Source organism: Oryx dammah, unplaced genomic scaffold (genome assembly GCF_014754425.2).
Source record: "Oryx dammah isolate SB20612 unplaced genomic scaffold, SCBI_Odam_1.1 HiC_scaffold_17, whole genome shotgun sequence".
Taxonomy (NCBI): domain Eukaryota; kingdom Metazoa; phylum Chordata; class Mammalia; order Artiodactyla; family Bovidae; genus Oryx; species Oryx dammah.
The window spans coordinates 15,506,828-15,528,441 of record NW_024070201.1 but is presented as its reverse complement, the minus strand read 5'-3'; the positions used below and the strand labels follow the sequence as shown (position 1 = coordinate 15,528,441).

General features: G+C 37.4%; 1 protein-coding gene across 2 annotated transcripts in view; it reads right to left on the bottom strand.

The window, feature by feature from the left end:
• Positions 1 to 21,614, bottom strand: part of CWF19L2 (CWF19 like cell cycle control factor 2) — a 142,953-nt gene that overhangs the window by 31,037 nt on the left and 90,302 nt on the right. For both annotated transcript variants that reach the window (XM_040257907.1, XM_040257908.1), the window contains 4 exons: positions 19,346 to 19,450; positions 17,283 to 17,420; positions 6,261 to 6,473; positions 116 to 232 (listed from right to left, as the gene is read on the bottom strand). In XM_040257907.1, coding sequence (XP_040113841.1) covers positions 116 to 232; positions 6,261 to 6,473; positions 17,283 to 17,420; positions 19,346 to 19,450 — 573 coding nt within the window. The remainder of the gene's footprint in view (positions 1 to 115; positions 233 to 6,260; positions 6,474 to 17,282; positions 17,421 to 19,345; positions 19,451 to 21,614) is intronic.

The following is a 21,614-nucleotide window of genomic DNA, read 5'->3' as shown; positions in this document are numbered from 1 at the left end:
AAATTTAGCATGTAAAATCATTGAATGAAGGTATAAAACTTGTTAGAATTTGTCACAATAGTGTGCAAAAATTGCTCTGGGTCATAACAAAGATTATGAGCATTATCATGCTGACCTGAACTTCCTCCCAGATGTCTTCATCCAATAAGGTAGCTGCCCTATGATGCTGCAAAGGGACGATCAAGCAGTGCCCTTCAGTAAGAGATCGTACATTGGGTAAACATAAATAAACCTATGGGGAAAAAAGATGCAAAGGTGAAATGCTATTGCTATTCATTCTCAGTTCTGAAAGATGAGCCCCTCGTAGGTCAATATGGCTAACATTTAATAAAATATACCTGGTCATAATATACTATACTTTAATATTTTGAAGATATTCACTATTTAAAATTTTTAAAGCCATGAAGATACCTTTTAATAAACCAGAAATTTATTGCAGAAGTCTCAATTTTGACTAAGATACCTCAAAGATGAAACTTACCAAAGGGGAGAATGATTGACATTTTATCCTTCATCTGAGAAAGCTACATGTCTTCAGAGCTCATGAAACAACACAAATTTTGCAAGGGAAAAAAAACATACAAGACCTGGTAATGAAATGGAAGTTAAACTGATGCCTATTCATCATCAGCTAAGAAAAGAGACATAACTTCTACATGGCTTTACAGCACTGGTTAAGTTCTATGCATTACCTAGAAGCTGGCACTATTTCTCCATTTTACACAAACTGTATTTTTTTTAAAAAAGGTCAGAAAGGTCAATTACTATACATATAGAAAGCAAAAGGTATTTATAAGGACCATAAATATTCTTCAAAGTGGCTTGATCTTATTTTCTATAACTTTTTGGTTAGGTTTTAGCTAAAAAAAATTTATATGAGAATTAACTGAATAATATTTATCTATTAACTGATTAATTGCTTTACAAAATAATGCAAATTTTAAATTCTTTGGTATTTGAGTGAAGAACTAGGAGTGTATATGAATATGGTTATATATATTTAAATTTACAGTTAAATCACAACAATATTCACAATTAAAAGCAATATCAGGAATAAGCACTGGAGAGGTGACCAAGACGGTGGAGCAGGAAGACCCTGAATTTACTTCCTCCTACAGCTGTTAACAAAACTACAACTAATTAGAGAGCAACTATCTATAAGAACCTGAATACTAGCAGAAACGACATTCTGCAACTAAACACGTAAAGAAGAAAACACAACAAGACAAGTAAAACCTGAAGGTACACTATCGTTAAGACATACATCCCCAGGTCACAACCCACAAACAAGTGCATTTCACTAATAATGTGTGATGTTGAGCACCTTTTCATGTGTTAGCTATCTATATGTCTTCTTTGGAGAAATGTCTGTTTAGGTCTTTTTTCCCACTTTTTGATTGGGTTGTTTGTTTTTCTGATATTGAGTTGATGAGCTGCTTGTAATTTGGAAATTAATTCTTTGTCAATTGTTTCATTTGCTATTATTTTCCCCCATTCTCAGGGTTGTCTTTTCACTATGTTTGTAGTTTCCTTTGCTGTGTGAAAGCTTTTAAGTTTAATGAGGTCCCACTTGTTTATTTTTATTTCCATTACTCTACTAGGTGGGTCATAGGGGATCTTGCTTTATGTCATCGAGTATCCTGCCTGTGTTTTCCTCTAAGGGCTTTATAGTTTCTGATCTTACATGTAAGTCTTTAATTAATTTTGATTTTATCTTTGTCTATGGTGTTGGTAAGAATTCTAATTTCATTCTTTTATATGTAGCTGTGTGGCTGTCCAGTTTTCCCAGCACCACTTATCCAAGAGGCTATCTTTGCCCCACTGTATATTCTCGCCTGCTTTGTCAAAAAGAAGTAGGTACCCATAGGTGTGTGGTTTTATGTCTAGGCTCTCTATCTTGTTTCACTGGTCTATATTTCTGTATTTGTGCCATACCATACTGTCTTGATGACTAGCTTTGTAGTGTAGTCTTAAGTCAGGAAAGTTGATTCCTCCAGTTCCATTCTTCTCTCTCAAGGCTGGTTTTGCTATATTAGTGTTTCCATATCAATTGTGAAATTTTTTGTTCTAGTTCTGTGAAAAATGTCATTGGTAATTTGATAGGGATCACACTGAATCTGTAGATTGCACTTGGTAGTACGATAATTTTCACAATATTGATTCTTACAACCCAGCAACATGGAATGATCTATCTGTTTATGCTGTCTTTTATTAAAAATCAAAGCACTTTTTAAAGTAAAAGATAGTGTTAGGAGAAGAAGGGGATAGATAATTTTTATTTTTAAGAAAGGAAAAGGTAGGGACAATTTATGATCAGAAACTGACTCTAATGAGTACTAATAAAGCTTCCTTAAGAAATCTGTATTTAAGACATTAACTTTAAATATTAGAAATTCAAGCAGAGTATGACTGAACTGCTTTAGAATACTGTTAACTATTACTACCTAACATAAAGTAATTCCTTTGAAATTACTTATTGCTTACTTATCTTATTGCTTACTCAGATTAATAAAATAATCTATTGTCTACAACAGATAGGATAAGTAGTCAGACATTGTAGGAAACAGATGAAATTACATCAAATCAATATTTCAAACATCTCTATATTAAAATATTCACAGATGAAAGTCTGAAACTAATTAAGAGACAGTATTTTGTTAGAGCTAAGATAGCACAATAAAGTACAGATCAAGAAAGGATCTATTCAAATAGTATTAATAATATGATTCAAATAGTGTTAAAATGAAATCAAAATGATATGACTGGCTCAAGAGGAAGAAACAAATCAGCTGATGCTCAGTTAGAGACAAAAAGATGATTTAAAACCTTAATTGGAAAATTAATTTTATAATTAAAATTTAATACCTTCTAATTGAAAAATGTGTATTACCTCATAGTAGAAGAGGAAAAGGAATTTGTGTAACAATATATGAGTTGAAAATAGAAAACGTCTCTTTGTTGGCCAACAGTTTGTTTCACTAATTGAGAAATGCCTACTATGAGACACAGTCTATGAAGTAGGAGGCAAACAGAAGTTTTGTATACTTCACACCTCTGTGCCTGTGTGGACGTAGCCTGTCTTCAGTGCATTTGGGAAAATGAAGTCACTGAAAAATACCCAAACTTTTTATACAGAATTATTGAAAACTTTGTTACTTTGATTTATTCTTTTCCACTGTTTCCCATCTATTTCCCATGAAGTGATGGGACCAGATGCCATGATCTTCGTTTTCTGAATGTTGAGCTTTAAGCCAACTTTTTCACTCTCCTCTTTTACTTTCATCAAGAGGCTCTTTAGTTCTTCTTCACTTTCTGCCATAAGGGTGGTGTCAACTGCGTATCTGACAATCTCCCAGCAATCTTGATTCCAGCCTCTGCTTCATCCAGCCCAGTGTTTCTCATGATGTACTCTGCTAAGTTAAATAAGTAGGGTGACAATATACAGCCTTGATGTACTCCTTTCCCTATCTGGAACCAGTCTGTTCCATGTCTAGTTCTACCTGTTGCTTCCTGACCTGCATACAGATTTCTCAAGAGGCAGGTCAGGTGGTCTGGTATTCCTATCTCTTTTAAGAATTGCCCACAGTGTGTGGTGATCCACACAGTCAAAGGCTTTGGCTCAACATTCAGAAAACTAAGATCATGGCATCTGATCCCATCACTTCATGGCAAATAGATGGGGAAACAGTGGAAACGGTGACAGACTTTATTTTGGGGGGCTCCAAAATCACTGCAGATGGTAGCTGCAGCCATGAAATTTAAAAATGCTTACTCCTTGGAAGAAAAGTTATGACCAACCTAGACAGCATATTAAAAAGCAGAGAGATACTACTTTGCCAACAAAGGTCCATCTGGTCAAGGCTATGGTTTTCCCAGTACTCATGTATGGATATGACAGTTGGACTATAAAGAAAGCTGAGCGCCGAAGAATTGATGCTTTTGAACTGTGGTGCTGGAGAATACTCCTGAGAGTCCTTTGGACTGCAAGGAGATCCAACCAGTCCATCCTAAAGGAAAGCTGTCCTGAATATTCATTGGAAAGACTGATGTTGAAGCTGAAACTCAAAAACTTGGCCACCTGATGCAAAGAACTGACTCATTTGAAAAGACCCTGATGCTGGGAAAGACTGAAGGAGAGAGAAGGCGACAGAAGAGGATGAGATGGTTGGATGGCATCACTGACTCAATGGACATGAGTTTGAGTAAACTCTAGGAGTTGGTGATAGACAGGGAGGTCTGACGTGTTGCAGTCCATGGGGTCACAAAGAGTCAGACACGGTTGAGCTACTGAACTAAACTGAATTTATCCTTACATTTCGTAAAGGTAGGGGCCAGACTGAGGGGAATGAAATATTTATATAAAATGTCCTAATTATGAAAATATAAATGTTTATTTAATGGTCTAGAAAAGAACATGGGAAAATTAACACAAGTAACTGGTAAGGTTGGTTAAGGGTTTTTGATTGATTAAATTTTGAATGGACTTTTTTACTTTTACTTTTTGATAAAGTCTTGGGAGAAGGGAATGGCAACCCATTCCAGTATTCTTGCCTAGAGAATTCCATGCACAGGGAAGCCTGGCAGACTACAGTCCATGGGGTCACAAAGATTCGAACACGACTGAGCAACTAACACACACACACATTTTTGATAAAGTCTAGAGGAAAACAAAGAAATGGAAAAGAAGGGTAATGAAAAATTAAAAGTTAAAGAAACCAAAATTCAAACTGATAAACTGATGGTCTTAATGACCTAAAGGTATTAAAGACTAGAATTGGAATGAAAAAGTCAATACCAGTTCTTTGGCTACATAGGTACTGTGTATGTGTGTGTAACAAATAATATGTATATGTATATTCTCCACAATATTAGTTTCTGAAATTAGCATTCATTCATTCAACTTCCTTTCCTACCACTTTTTCTCACTCACTCCACTCTAGCTACTCTGGGTTTTTGTTTTTTTTTTTTCTGTTCCATAAATGCCTTCCTCATGTCTTCACTCACTGACTGACACCTTTTTCTGAAACATTACTCATTCAGATCTTCATGTTGCTTGCTTCTTCTCATCTTTCATAGCTTTACTTTCATACCTTTAAAATATCTCCTCAGAGAAGCCTTTTAGATCAGCTTCTCAAAAAATAACTTCCCACCACTTCCCACATATCCTCTCTATATCTGTTTCATAACAACAGTTCCTTAAATCAGGGCAATCATTACTCTGCTCTGTTTCACTAGAAAACAAGCTACACAAGTATATCCGAGTCTCTCCTTTTCCCCAGTGACTAATTAGGTTCTGGCATACATCTGGTATATGATAACTATTTACTTAACATAAGGATTAAATTGCCAAATGCTGAAATAAATGACTATTATTACCGGCTATTAAATAAGCGATATTTAGTATTTACTGAGAAGGGGACGACAGAGGACGAGATGGTTGGATGACATCACCGACTCAATGGACATGAGCCTGAGCAAGCTTCAGGAGACAGTGAAGGACAGGGAAGCCTGGTGTGCTGCAGTCAATGGGGTCGCAAACAGTTGGACACAACTGGTGACTGAACAACAAGAATATTTATCGAAAGAAGTGACTATAAACATACATGTTTGGTATATAATGAGATATATGCAAGTATACAATGATAAGTAAAAGTTACCTATACTCATGGAACTAACAGACTACTGAGACACTCAACAAGTAAAACAAAATACAAATATGAAGGGCTGACTGGGACTTGACCATCTGTGGATTTTCATATACAAGGACTGCAGAAAGCAATCCCCAGTGGGTTACCAAGCAGCAACTGTACAATAAACTTCTTCAAATTATGAGATAGTCTATAAAGAAATAAAAAGATTTCATGAGAATGTAAGGGAAGAAGCAGAAGCTACTTTAAAGTAAGTAGCTCTGAAGTGATTTTAATACTGAGACTTAAGTGCCAATCATGAAAGTAAGATCACACAGATGGGAAATGGCAGAGCAAGGGTCTGAATCCACGTGGTGAATCCACGTGGTCTGGATCCAAAGTCTAGGGCCTGAAGCACAACTCAATGCTGCCTATCTGTAGAATGGAATTACATGAAATATAAGTTTCATATCATATGAATATTTATACTCAATCTAAAGAAAATTCTAAGAATCATGGGAACTTAGAAAAGAAAATATATAAAACACAGAGTAAGAGACAGATTACTGAGAACCTTAGAAGCATATGGAGAAAGAAGCATTTCCTTAGGACAATAATCACTGTATTTCTTACCTTAACACCTATTGCAACAATAAGGTGCTTGGGAAACTGAGAGCTGTCAAAACAATAAAGACATTTTTCCATTTGTGCAATAAGACTCCGGTGTTCAGCAATAGCTTTTTTCCTCTGATTCTCTTCCTCTTCACCAAAACGTTCTCTCTCAGCTGCTTTGGAGACAAACATGTCATCCAGAGTATAATAATCTCCGTCTGTTTTTCCCATAAACTAAAAAATGAAAATAAGGGTAGTGGAGAGAAGGCAGTGGTTTATTCAGTTTATTGTACAGTGTCATGAAAAAAGTAAAATCAAAGTGTTAGTCACTCAGTTGTGTCTGATAATACTATGGCATACTGAAGTTACATCTATAAGTTCTATGATAAAACTATTACATGAAATTTTAAAAAAGAAAAAACATTAAAATTTAAGCTTGAATCACAGGGGTCAATTTATTATCACCATCATCACAAATAAAATGTATTATTTACTATGTGCAATTCTATGCAATTTGGTGTACTGAGTATTTACTATGTGCAATTCTATGCAATTTGACTGTTTTATACTCCTATGGGCTTCCCTGATGGTTCAGACAATAAAGAATCTGCCTGCAATGCAGGAGACCTGAGTTCGATTCCTGGGCCTGGAAGATTCCCTGAAGAAGAGAATGGCAACCCACTCCAGTAATTCTGCCTAGAGAACTCCATGGACAGAGGAGCCTGGCAGTCGCAAAGAGTTGGACACGACAGAGACTGACATTTTATTTTCACACTCCTATGAGGAGGGAATAATTATCATTTTGATTTATAAATGTCAAAACTAAACCACAGAGAGGTTAAGAACAACTTTCACTATAAAATTACCATACATTCTATTAAATTTACCACCAATTTGCTAATAAGTATATGGAGAACAATATTCTCCCTCCTCTTTAAAAAAATTTTTTTAATTTATTTTTATAGAGGTAACAATGATTTATAAAATTATGCATGATCAAATTCTTTTAATGAGTCTTTCTAACACTCTCTTATTGAGAATATCCCATAGTTCAACGTGATGTACATTCTGTTTTGCTGCTATATAATAAACCCAACTTAATTCTGTGTGTCCCTAGTGGTCTTCGGCTAGACACCACTGACATACTGTTCATTTAGGGGTGTGTGATAATGGTGTTTTGATAATGCTAAAAAGCTTGTTAAAAGCTTATCTTATTAAAGTGTGTTGGTTAGCAACGTTGTGTTGATTTCAGGTGTGCAGCAGAGTGATTCAGTTATATACATGTGTGCACACATATGTGTATGTGTATATGTGTGTTCTTTCTGGATTCTTTTCCATTATAGGTTATTACAGAATGGTGAGTGTAGTTTCCTGTGTTAATCAGGAGGTCTTTGCTTGCTGTTTTGTACACAATAGTGTCTATCTGTTAATCCCAAACTCCTAATTACTTAAATTAGTAATTAAAATTTATTTTTATTAACAAAAATAAATCCCAGAAACTCAACCATGAAAAAAAATTTTTAAATAAGCATGCACTCCACATAGAATATAAAACAGTTTTCAATTGTATCTCAAGGCACTTTCTCTAAACCTTCTTCACAATAAACTGTAGCAAGGGGGATGTTTTTAAAACAAAAATTTTATTTACTTATTCATGTCCTAGCTTAAAATCCTCAAAACACTCTACACTGGAAACAGGATCAAGTTCAAACCATTCTTTGGCCTACTGCTGCTGCTGCTAAGTCGCTTCAGTCGTGTCCGACTCTGGGCGACCCCATAGACGGCAGCCCACCAGGCTTCCCCATCCCTGGGATTCTCCAGGCAAGAACACTGGAGTGGGTTGCCATTTCCTTCTCCACTTTGGCCTACTAAATCATAGATATTGAAAGGTATAATGGCTAAATACTTGGGTTCATATAATCAGAACTGTACAAAAAAGACCCTCACGACCCAGATAATCACGATGGTGTAATCACTCACACTCACCTAGAGCCAGACATCCTGGAATGTGAAGTCAAGTGGGCCTTAGAAAGCATCACTATGAACAAAGCTAGTGGGGATGATGGAGTTCCAGTGGAGCTATTTCAAATCCTAAAAGATGATGCTGTGAAAGTGCTGCACTCAATATGCCAGCAAATTTGGAAAACTCAGCAGTGACCACAGGACTGGAAAAGGTCAGTTTTCATTCCAATCCCAAAGAAAGGTAATGCCAAAGAATGCTCAAACTACCACACAATTACACTCATCTCACACACTAGTAAAGTAATGCTCAAAATTCTCCAAGCCAGGCTTCAGCAATACGTGAAACGTGAACTTCCAGATGTTCCAAGCTGGTTTTAGAAAAGGCAGAGGAACCAGAGATCAGATTGCCAACATTCGCTAGATCATCGAAAAAGCAAGAGAGTTCCAGAAAAACATCTATGTCTGCTTTATTGACTATGCCAAAGCCTTTGACTGTGTGGATCACAATAAACTGTGGAAAATTCTGAAAGAGATGGGAATACCAGACCACCTGACCTGCCTCTTGAGAAATCTGTATGCAGGTCAGGAAGCAACAATTAGAACTGGACATGGAACAACAGACTGGTTCCAAATAGGAAAAGGACTACGTCAAGGCTGTATATTGTCACCCTGCTTATTTAACTTCTATGCAGAGTACATCATGAGAAACGCTGGGCTGGAGGAAGCACAAGCTGGAATGAAGACTGCCAGGAAAAATATCAATAACCTCAGATATGCAGAAAGCAAAAAAGAACTAAAGAGCCTCTTGGTGAAATAAAAGAGGAGAGTGAAAAAGTTGGCTTAAAGCTCAATATTCAGAAAACTAAGTTCATGGCATCTGGTCGCATCACTTCATGGCAAATAGATAGGGAAACAGTGGAAATAGTGACAGACTTTATTTTGGGGGGCTCCAAAATCACTGAAGATGGTGAGTGCAGCCATGAAATTAACTGACGCTTTCTCCTTGGAAGGAGTTATGACCAATCTAGACACCCTATTAAAAAGCAGAGACATAGTACTTTGCCAACAAAGGTCTGTCTAGTCAAGTGAAGTCGCTTAGTCATGTCCGACTCTTTACGACCCCATGAATTGTAGCCTACCAGGACCCTCCATCCATGGGATTTTCCAGGCAAGAGTACTGGAGTGGGTTGCCATTTCCTTCTCCAGTCAAGGCTATGGTTTTTCCAGTAGTCATGTACTGATGTGAGAGTTAGACTATAAAGAAAGCTGAGCACTGAAGATTTGATGCTTTTGAACTGTGGTGCTGGAGAAGACCTGGACTGCAAGGACATCCAACCAGTCCATCCTAAAGGAGATCAGTCCTGGGTGTTCATTAGAAGGACAGATGTTGAAGCCGAAACTCCAATACTTTGGCCACTGATGCAAAGAGTTGACTCATTTGAAAAGACCCTGATGCTGAGAAAGATTGAGGGCAGGAGGAGAAGGGGATGACAGAGGATGAGATGGTTGGATGGCATCACCAACTTGATGGAAATGGGTTTGGGTGAACTGTGGGAGTTGGTGATGGACAGGGAGGCCTGGCATGCTGTGGTTCATGGGGTTGTAAAGAGTTGGACACGACTGAGTGACTGAACTGAATAACTGTGGTAAATTCTATAATAATATCAGGCAGTTATTTAATCTTTCTGCAGTGTCTCTCACTCCAGTACTCGTGCCTGGAAAATCCCATGGATGGAGGAGCCTGGTAGGCTGCAGTCTGTGAGGTCGCCAAGATTCAGACACGACTGAGCAACTTCACTTTCACTTTTCACTTTAATGCACTGGAGAAGGAAATGGCAACCCACTCCAGTGTTCTTGCCTGAAGAATCCCAGGGACGGCGGAGCCTGGTGGGCTGCCATCTATGGGGTCGCACAGAGTCGGACATGACTGAAGTAACTTAGCAACAGCAGCAGCAGCAGAGCAGCAGTAGCTGCATCTCTATGGTCTGTTTCCCTGTTTTACAATGGTTATAACAATATTATTCATCTAATGAGGTTATGTTTCTTAATCCTTTCACACATGCCTGGCACACAATAAGGACTTATAAATATGGGTCACCTTAGTCACATGTAATCATGTTGTTGTTCAGCTGCTCAGTCGTATCAGGCTCTTTGCAACCCCATGGACTGCAACACACTTGACTTCCCTGTCCTTCTAAAACTCCCAGAGTTTGTTCAAACTCTTGTTCATTGAGTCAATGGTTCCATCCAACCATCTCATCCCTGTTGCCCCCTTCTCACTAAATCTTTGCCAGCATCAGTCTTTTCCACTGAGTCAGCTTGTCCCATCAAGTGGCCAAAGTAATGGAGCTTCAGCTTCAGCATCAGTCCTTCCAATGAATATTCAGGGTTGATTACCTTTAGGATTGACTGGTTTGATCTCCTTACTGTTCAAAGAATTCTCAAGAGTCTTCTCCAACACCTCAGTTGGAAGGCATCAGTTCTTCAGTCCTCAGCCTTCTTTACGGTCCAACTCTCACATAATTAGTGGAAAAAAACCATAGTTTTGATTATATGGACCTTTGTTGGCAGTGATGTCTCTGCTTTTTAATACACTGTATAGGTTTGTCATAGTTTTTCTTCTAAGGAGGAAGCATCTTTTAATTTCAAGGCTGCAGTCACCATCCAGAGTGAGTTTGGAGCACAAGAAGTAAAGTCTGTCACTATTTCCATTTTCTTCCCATCTATTTGCCGTGAAGTGATGGCACTGAATGCCATGATCTTCGTTTTCAAAAAGGTTGAGTTTTAAGGCAACTTTTTCACTCTCCTCTTTCAATTTATCAAGATGATTTTTAACTCAACATTCAAAAAACAAAGATCATGGCATCTGGCCCCATCACTTCATGGCCAATAGATGGGGAAACAACGCAAACAGTGGCAGACTATTTTCTTGGGCTCCCAAATCACTGCAGATGGTGACTGCAGCAATGAAATTCAAAGACACTTGCTCCTTGGAAGAAAAGCTATGACCAACTTAGACAGCATATTAAAAAGCAGAGATATTACTTTGCCAACAAAGGCCTTCATAGTCAAAGCTATGGTTTTTCCAGTAATCATGTATGGATGTGAAAGTTGGACCATAAAGAAAGCTGAGCACTGAAGAACTGATTCTTTTAGACTATGGTGTTGGAAAAGACTTTTGAGGGTCCCTTGGATTGCAAGGAGATCAAACCAGCCAATCCTAAAGGAAATCAGTCCTGAATATTCATTGGAAGGACTGATGTTGAAGCTGAAATTCCAATACTTTGGCCACCTGATCCGAAGAGGTGGACTCACTGGAAAAGACCCTGATGCCGGGAAAGATTGAAGGCAGGAGGAGAAGGGGATGACAAACGATGAGACAGTTGGATGGCATCACCGACTTGAAGGACATGAGTTTGAGTAAGCTCTGGATGGTGGTGATGGATGGGGAGGCTTGGTGTGCTGCAGTCCACGAGGTAACAAACAGTCAGATGCAACTGAGCGACTGAACTGAAGAGGCTCTTTAGTTCCTCTTCACTTTCTGCCATTAGGGTGGTGTCATCTGCATATCTGAGGTTACTGATATTTCTCTCGGCAATCTTGATTCCAGCCTGAGCTTCATCTAGCCAGGCGTTTCGCATGATGTACTCTGCATAAAAGTTAAATAAGCAGGGTGACAATATACAGCCTTGATGTAATCTTCCCAATTTGGATCCAGTCTGTTGTTCTGTGTCTGGTTCTGTTGCTTCTTGACCTGCATACAGTTTTCTTAGGAGGCAGGTAAGGTGGTCTGATATTCCCATTTCTTTAAGAATTTTCCAGTTTGTTATGATCCACAGAATCAGTCACATGTGGTCATATCTCTACTCAAACTCTGTATTTTGCCCCCCTATTTTAGTCCCCAAAAGTACTGTTCTCTTCAGGCTTTGCACATAGTGCTCCCTGACCAATCATAGTGCTCCCTAACCAATTTTGTCCTCAATTTCGCCATTCCTACTTCTACTCACTTTCTTAATCTGAAGCTGGTTTACAGGGCCAGCCAAAAAGTTTCTTCTGTTTTTAAAGAAGCAAGGGATATATTCTCATTTTCACCAAGAACTTTACTGAAAAAATGTATTCACCAGTTTTTTCACTATCTTCTGCCACTTTCCTGGCAACTTCACAATTCCATCTTCCCAAAACTTTTTATCTTCATGAACAATGAACTGTTCCAGGTATCTTTTACAGTCTTTCAGGGAATTAAATTTTTTCCCATTAAGAGAATTTTGTAAAGACCAAAAGAAATGGAAATCTGAAGGTGCAATGTCTGGTCAATATGGTGGATGAATCAGAACTTCCCAGCCAAGCTGTAACAATTTTTGCCTGATCATCAAAACATGTGGTCTTGTACTAACCTGATGGAACATTATGTGTTTTCTGTTGAATTATCTAATTGGGAGCAGTACTTGTTGGAATTAACACCCCTTCTACATCATCACTCTCAGGGGATACCTGAGTCCTTTTATTCAACTAAGAGGCAGTAAGAGGAAAACTAGTTTATTTGCTACTCCCACATTTACAAATCTAACTGTATCTGTGCCTTTCCTACTGATGGACAGTAACCAGCTCCTTTCTAAGATTATCTCTTCACCAACTGTTCTTACGTTCACTTTTAAACACATCATAATCAAGCTTTTCTCTTTAGCAGACTAAGGAAACCACACTTATCAAAGTCACAAAGGGAGTTTGCTGGTGGGCCAATGTTTAAGATGCAGGACTTTCTCTGCCATGGCCCAGGTTCAATCCCTGCTTAGGGAACTAAGATCTCACAAGCTGTATGACATGGTGGGAAAAAAAAAAAAAGTCACCAGAAACATTCCCAGTGCCAAATGAATACTCATTTTTCTATCTATGAAAATCCAACTGTCTCTCAGAAACAGGTGACTGTTATTCACAACATCTTTCTTGTCTCCTCTGGCTGCTGAAACATCTCATGCTGTTTTCCCTCTACCTCACTGGTCGTACCTTCTTAACCCGCTTTGTTGAATCTTTTTCCTTCTTTCAGACAGTGCTCAGCTCTGTCTTCAGATTCTCCTCATAAATAATTTCTTAAGTCCCTGTTAACAGCATCTATATCTATATGGGAGAACCAAGATATACCCATAGCTCCGTGCACAGTCATTCCACACCACCATCATGTGAATGACTAATGGGCATACTTAATGTTTCATAATAGTATTCTTCATCTCCCACCTCCTGAAATATCTCTCCCCTGCCAAAGTTTTTCTGTTACAATGAATGGCACCAGCATTGCCACAAATCTTATTGCTTTTCATCAGTTTACTATTCTAACCCAAGGCTCTATCTGAATTAAGGAAATTATCCTCCTGAACATTCTCCCTGCTTCCATTCTTGCCTATCTACATTACATTCTCAAAAGAGTCACCATGAAAATCTTTCAAAACATAAACTAGCAGTCTCCAGACTGGCATTTCAGGGGCTAGGAAGTCACCACTCTATCCCAACAAGTACAAAGGTGAACTGAAAACTCGACAGCACTTCTTAGACTCAGGAAAGTAATTGCCCCCACAATTGGAGAAATGATCAGGTTGATACAAAGAATCCTAATTCAATTTATTTGTGAAAAATCAGTGGTTCTGTGAGAACCAGTGCCAGGGTAGGAAAATCTAAACTGTAGTTGATAAATTTCAGGAGGCTCAGTGTAGACAAATATGCAAGTTAAAAATCCCAGGGGAATCCAGTCATAGAGGGCCTCCTCAAAATTTTGTGAATTTTACCTGTTGGAGCTCTACCCAGTCCGCAGAGTAAATATCAGAGAAAAATCCTCTATGACTTTCAGCAAGGGGAAGGGAAAAGGAAACGCCCTGAAATATACCAGGGCATTCTTTTCTTCTTAACAAGGCCAGACCTTCAGCAGAAATTGCCATACTAGAGTTTAAGGTGCTGGAGTTTTAGCAGAGCCTAATCTACCTGAAAGAAGGGAAACATTCAAATCCAGCCCCTTCTAGCCACTCTATTCCAACTAAGTGGAGAAACACCTGTGAAGTACTGGTGAAATTCACAGTCCAGCAGCACAGGCTCACCCAAAACAGATGGATAATGTAAGCAGATGCAAGAGACACAGTACATGTACCTTTGATCTCTGGGCCAGGAAGATCCCCTGGAGAAGAGAGGTGCCAACCCACTGCAGTATTCTTGCCTGAAAAATTCTAAGGACAGAGGAGACTGTCAGGTTGCAGTCCAAAGAGCTGGACATGACTGAGTGACTAGGCACAAGCACAATGTAAGCAGAGATATGGAAATTCTAAGAAAAGATCCAAAACAAAAAAAAAAACCACTAGATGCTGGAGATGAAAAAAACTGTAACAGAAATGACAAATGCCTCTGATGGATTCATTAATAATTGGACAAGGCTAAGGAAAAAAATCCTTGAGCTTGAGGATATAACAGAAACTTCCACAACTGAAATGCAGAGAGAACAAAAAACAAACAAACAAAAAAAGCAAGAAGGAATATTTAAGAGCTATATGAAAGTGAAAATCACTCAGTCGTGTCCAACTCTTTGCGACACCATGGACTATACAGCCCATGGAATTCTCTAGGCCAGAATACTGGAGTGGTAGCCATTCCTTTCTCCAGGGGATCTTCCCAACCCAAGGATCAAACCCAGGTCTTCCAGATTGCAGGCAGATTCTTTACCAGCTGAGCCATAAGGAAAGCTATGGGACAACAATAAAACACAAAATGAGGTCATGATACCATCCTACTAAAAACCTTCAAATGGTTCCCTATCATTTAAAACAAATAAGGGCTTCCCTGGTGGCTCAGCAGTAAACTCTGCCTGCCAACGCAGGAGACATGGGTTTGATCCCTCATCCAGAAGATCCCACATGCCATGGAGCAACTAAGTCCATGTGCCACAACTACTGAGCCTGTGCTCTAAAGTCCAATAGCCACGACCACTGAGCCTATGTGCTGCAACTACTGAAGCCCATGCACCCTACAGCCCATGCTCCGCAACAAAAGAAACCCACATTCTGCAACTAGAGAGCAGCCCTCACTTCCCACAACTAGAGAAAAGCCTGTGGAGAATGAAGACCCAGCACAGCCAAAAAGAAAAAAAAAAAAAAAAAAAAGACCGAGTAGGTGTAAGGCAGAATGGGAAAGCAACTTTTAGAAATAAATAAGTAAAACAAAAGCAAAAGCTCTCACACCATGGCCGCCAAGACCTGACATAGTCTGACCATTTCCTCTTCTACACCTCTTTTCATTTCTCCCTCTATTCAGAGTCACATGTGTCATCCTGCTGTCTTTTAAAGCTTGTAGTATTTGTCTCTTCTTCAGCTCCACTGCATTTGTTGTTTCTGCTGCATGGTCTTCCCCCAGATTTTTATACAGACCACTCCCCTTCACTTTGTTCAGAAGTCTGCTGAAACATCACCTTCACAGGCAGATCTTCCTTCAGCATTCTACTGAAAACATCATCCTATCTCCTTTTATCTTGTTTTACTCTCTACAAAAATATTTTCAATTTTGTGACACAGTATTTATGTTATGTAATTTTTTAATGTTATGTAATTTTTATATCATGCATTTTTTCATTTTCTATCTCATCCACTAGAAATATAAGCTCCTTGGGCTTGGGGAACTTTATTACTTCACTATACCCAGCACCTAAAATGGTATCCAGCACAAATTAGATGCCCAATAAATACCTTTTTAATTAATAAGTGATTTATTTTTAATTAAAAATTCTAGCTTGGTTTTGTTTTATTTTCAGTATAAATGTGAATGGATTATGATAAAATTACTAAACCTATATTTCATTCAGACTTCTAAGTTTCTGAGAAGGAAACTTCCATAAAAATATGTCCTTTCTGCAGTGAATTTCCAGACCCTAGAAGATTCCTAGTATTTCCCCCCAAATAAAGAGAAGAAAAATTAACCTAATAGGCTAAAGTTAAGATCCCATACAATTCTTGGTGATAAGAATGAATATTTCTATTTAAATCAAAGTATCTTTTACTCCCTCTGACACACACATGTACACACTGATAGCTTGATTACCTTTGTTCTAGTTTTCATTAAGTTAATTTTTTACACCAGGTGAAATATTCATATAGCTAAAAATAAAAGTCTAATAAGGTATACAGTAAAAAGTCTCCCTGCTATCCCTCAGATACCTAGGTTCAAGTTCCCATCACCAACAGCATCATAAGCAAGGATGGCAATTTGTTCAGTCAGGTGCCAGACAGTAAATATTTTCAGTCTTGTGGACTATAAAGTCTCTGTCTCAATTATTCAGCTCAGCTGTTATATAACAGCCTTAGACTACATGTAAAGTGAAAACAACCTTAGATTACATATCAATGAAGCTGTTACAAAATGAAAATAGTCTCAGACTACATGGAAATAAAATGAACATAGCTGTGTTCCAATAAAACTTCACTTGTAAATACAGTGAGATAAATTTTTCCAGTGGAGTCAAACCCTAATTTAAATGTCTCTTTGATAATGACAGTGTTTGAAAGGAAATGCAATGAAGGGTTTGCAACAAAGATAATTATTTGAAATTAAAAAGTTCATCCTACTACCCATGAAACATTGGTATACTTTTAAAAATATAAAATTTTCATATGAATAGACGTAAGGTTATTCCAAGATGCCCTCTTTATAACATTTTTTATAATATATATTAATTCAATTATACACCTGTGGCATAATTATGAAAAACCAATGAAACATCAAGACAAAACAAGACTGGTAATCTTAACTAGCAAGCATGTTGTCAACATTAAAAGTCTTGCCCCAGATGTTCTCTTAAATGGTAGATCAAATATATAATTAACATTTTCATAGAATACATTATAAAATTAACCCAGAATTCTTATTATTCAAAAAACTAAATCCCAAAAATATACTGCCCAATTCTAAAATGCAGGTTTCTAATGTGTCTTACAAAGGATTTAATTTAATAAAACAAAGTTTAGAGAGAACCAGCTGTCTCTGCAAAGTACATCACTGTAGACTGAGTAGACTGAATTTCTCAAAATTCAAAGGTATCCCAGCAATATATCTTACCTTAGATGTCATTCTCATAAAAAGTTTGTTGTGATTTTCTGCTGTTCCCATCTTTTCATTCTTGACTAAATCATTTAGACTTAAGTTATCATCATCATGAAAGTATCTGACCCTTTCTTTTTCCTCATGAGTTGAAACCTATGACAAAATGAACACTGTAAGTTTAGTGAAAATGAGTCTGAAGTATTTTAATGAACTACCTGTAAATCTGACATTAAAAGTAAAAATCCCAATATATATCATAATCTTTCCTCCTAGTTTCTTTCTATTCTGTCTGCATCCATGTGGAAGAATTTCCATTAAAATGACACTTCCTACCTCTTCTATACCATTACCTTTCTCTTCCCAAGGGATGGAAGCATGATAGTATCTGATTTTTGAGTTTTACGCAAAGGGCAGAATTGCTTTATGCTTTCTCTCCCCTCCTTATAGTAAAAAATCCCTATCTCTGTAGAGTTAAGTCAGGAGTTATCCAGAGATTGAGAAAGTATATCAAGAACAAAAGTCAAGTTTTAAGCAAATCTACTTCAAACAGCTGTATCAGAAGCAAAGCTGATATTCTGACTCTCATCCAAACAATTCCGGGTTTTCCTTTCAGTTGGTTCCATACCTATCAGAGGAAAAGAGTAGAGCTATGTATTACCTACCAAATCAAATCTCCTCAACACTAATCTCAAATTCCCTTATCCAAATAAATCCTGCTGTTGAACTTCTTTGGAACCACCCTCTTATTATTTTATGCCATGTTACTATTCTCATCTTCATAACCTTGTATCTCACGTTCTATGACTTCAATCACTCCTTAGGTGCAAATCTCTTTCTGGTCCTCTTATCCTTTCATTATACTCAAAAAGCAAACCTCAGTGCTGAATGAATGTGTCTACCTCTTTACTCCTGTAACTAGACTATTCAGTAGTACGAAATTCAAGAACACTACTGAATGACATCTGGCAATAGGTCTATGAACCCCAAGCCAGTTCTGTCTGTCATCTCACACAATTCAAACCTTTACTATTTTCCTATGACATCTTTCTTGCAAAACCTGAATACTTCCCATTTCATCAGAATAGGTATCCCATTTCTATTTGCACTCAACAGGGATATTATAGACATTTGACAGAAAGATTCTAAATAACTCTTTTGTGTACTCAATTACTGCTTATAAGATCTTTCAAATTTAAAACAAAAAATCTAACTTGAGAAAATTGAATATGTTGTTTTTGCCATTTTAAGAGCCTCAAGGCAGTGCTATAAATTCACTGCAGTAGTTAGAAGGCAGAAAACAAAATTAGGTTTATAAAGGATCAAACACAGATTAAGAAATGTATGGGACCAAGGTTTTCCCTAAGAGCTATGATGAGTATGTAAAAAGAAACTAGAAACAAGGTCAAAGAAATAAATGTTAAAATTAAGACTTCCTTAAAAATTCAATGTTCACAATTGCTGTTGAATTAGATTACATTTTGTAAAAGGCAAAGGGATATAATTAGAAGGAACATCATTATTTACTACCTTTTTATGTTTGCATTGGGCTGCCCTGGTGGTTCACGGGTAAAGAATCCACCTGCCAATGTAGGAGATTCAGGTTCGATTCCTAGGTTGGGAATATACCCTGGAGAAGGAAACAGCAACCCATTCCAATATTCTTGCCTGGGAAATGCCATGGACAGAGGAGCCTGGCAGGCTAGAGTACATGAGGCTGCAAAGAGTCATATACTACTGAGCGATCAAAGACCAACAGTGTTTGCATTACTCAACTACATGTCTAAAAATATTTCAAAGGACAGCTGACCCTTGAACAATGCAAAGGTTAGGGGCAGTGAATTCCTTTTTTTTCCCCTTTGTATCAGATTACAGTTGATCCTTTAACTATACTCCATATCCACAGGTTCAAACCACCACAAATATGTAGTACTATAGTATGTAATTTATTGAAAAAGTTCTGTGTATAAGTGGACCTGAGCAATTCAAACTCAGGTAGTTAAAGGATTAACTGTAAATCTGATACAAAGGGGAAAAAAGAAACTCTAAATTAATAAACAAAAGATATATGTTAAACATACAATCTGTCTTTTCCTTCTTCCTTCTTGTTTTCCTGGTGTGTTTACAGGCCAGGCTCTTCCGGAATGATCTGTTCTGACAAGGATCACTTCTTCCTGATCTTCATCCTATATAAAGTTTTAGAGGTAACAACTGAAAATATTGAAAAAAATACTGAATGCTTATATTTAATAGCCAAAAAAGCATAAAATGATTTTATTTTCAGATAATATTATGGATTATCTAAAGCATCCTGAACTTTCATTATCTACTATCATGTAAAGTGACCATAATCTTTTCAGGGAAAAGGTGGGAAAAAATATCCAAAGTTTACTTAACTTTTAAAATAGTCACAGAAGCAAACTTCAAATTAAGCTTTCATTTAGATAATATAAAAGATGACAAAACGCCAATGGTTCAAACAGGCACTGTATGAGTGCCCATTACCTACAGAGCAGATGTTATATTTAACAAATGTTTCTGCAATTTAAAAATCTACATGGCAGAGTAGAAAGAAGTGGGCTCAACCCTTATTACACAAATTTTGAGATCACAAGTAATTGCCGAAGAACGACTGACCAAAAAAATGCTGAAACCTACCAAAAAAGACACCCTAAACCCAAAGACAAAGAAGCTACAATGAGATGGAATGAGGGGCACAAAAGCAATAAAATCAAATCCCATACCCGCTGGGTGGGCCAACCCACAAAGTGTAAAATAATATATACTACTGAAGTTCTCCAATAGGAGTGAAAGTCCTGAGTCATTAATCAGGCTTCCCAGCCTGCAGGTCTGGCAATGGGAGGAGGAGATCCCAAGAAATTTTGCTTTGAAGGCAAATCTTCAGTGATTTAACAGTACTGGGGGCAACAGAAATTCCACTTTTATTTTTTTTTTTTTATTATTTATTTTATTTATTTATTTATTTATTTTTTAGAAATTCCACTTTTAAAGGGAATACTCGGGGTCTCATGCACACCAGGAGACAGGAGAAGAAATAATGACCTCATAAGAGACTGGCCAGATGTCCCTGTTCATATTAGAGGGTCTCCCAGGGACAGGGGGGTTGGGGGTGGCAGTTATGGCTCAGATTTTCAACAGCATTAGGCTCCAATACTTTGGCCACCTGATGCAAAGACTTGACTCACTGGAAAAAAGACTCTGATGCTGGGAAAGATTGAAGGTAAAAAAGGAAGGGGGTGGCTGAAGATAAGATTGTTAGATAGCATCACCAACTCAATGAACAAGAATTTGAGCAAACTCTGGGAGATAGTGGAGGACAGAGGTCCCTGACGTGCTATACTGTCCATGGGGTTGCGAGAGTCAGACACAACTTAGTGACTGAAAAACAATAATAACAGGAAACATGTATCAATAATTATCTTAAATGTTAATGGGATAAATACTCCAACCAAAACAAAGACTGGTTGAATGGATATTAAAAAACAGATCAGTATATATGCTGTCTACAAAGACCTACTTCAGATCTAGGAACATATACAAGCTGAAAGCAAGAAGATGGAAACAAGTATTCCATGGAAACGGTAATCAAAAGAAAGCTGGAGTAGCAATACTCATATCAGACAAAACAGACTTTAAATTACAGACTGCTACAAGAGACAAGAAAGGACACTACATAATGATCAATCCAAGAAGACATAAAAATTATAAATATACATGTACCTACTGTAGGAGCACCCCAATAATATAAATATTAACAGTCATCAAAGGAGAAATCAATAAAACAACAATACTAGGAAACTTTAACTCTTTCCTCAATTAACAGATCATCCAGACAGAAGATCAAAAAGAAATACAAGCCTTAAATGACAGATTACACTGCATAGACTTAGCTGGTATTTATAGAGAATTGCATTCAAAAGCAGTAGAATATATTTTCTTCTCAATTACATAAGAACATGCCCCAGAAGAGATAACATCGTGGATCACAAATCAAGCCTCAGTAAACTTAATGAAACTAAAATCATATCAAGCATCTTTTCTTACCACAACACTATGAGATTGGATATTAACACAAGAAAAAAAATCTAAAAAACACAAATACATGCAGGCTAAACAATATGTTGCTAAACAACCAATGGATCAATGAAGAAATCAAACAGGAAATAAAAAATATCTAGAGACAAAGGAAAATGAAGCCCAACCATCCAAAACCTGTGGGATGTGAAAAAAGAAATTCTAAGAGAGACGTTTAAGATAATACAATCTTATGGCAGGAAAAAGGAAAACCTACAAATAAACAACCTAATCTTACAATGAAAACAACCAGAA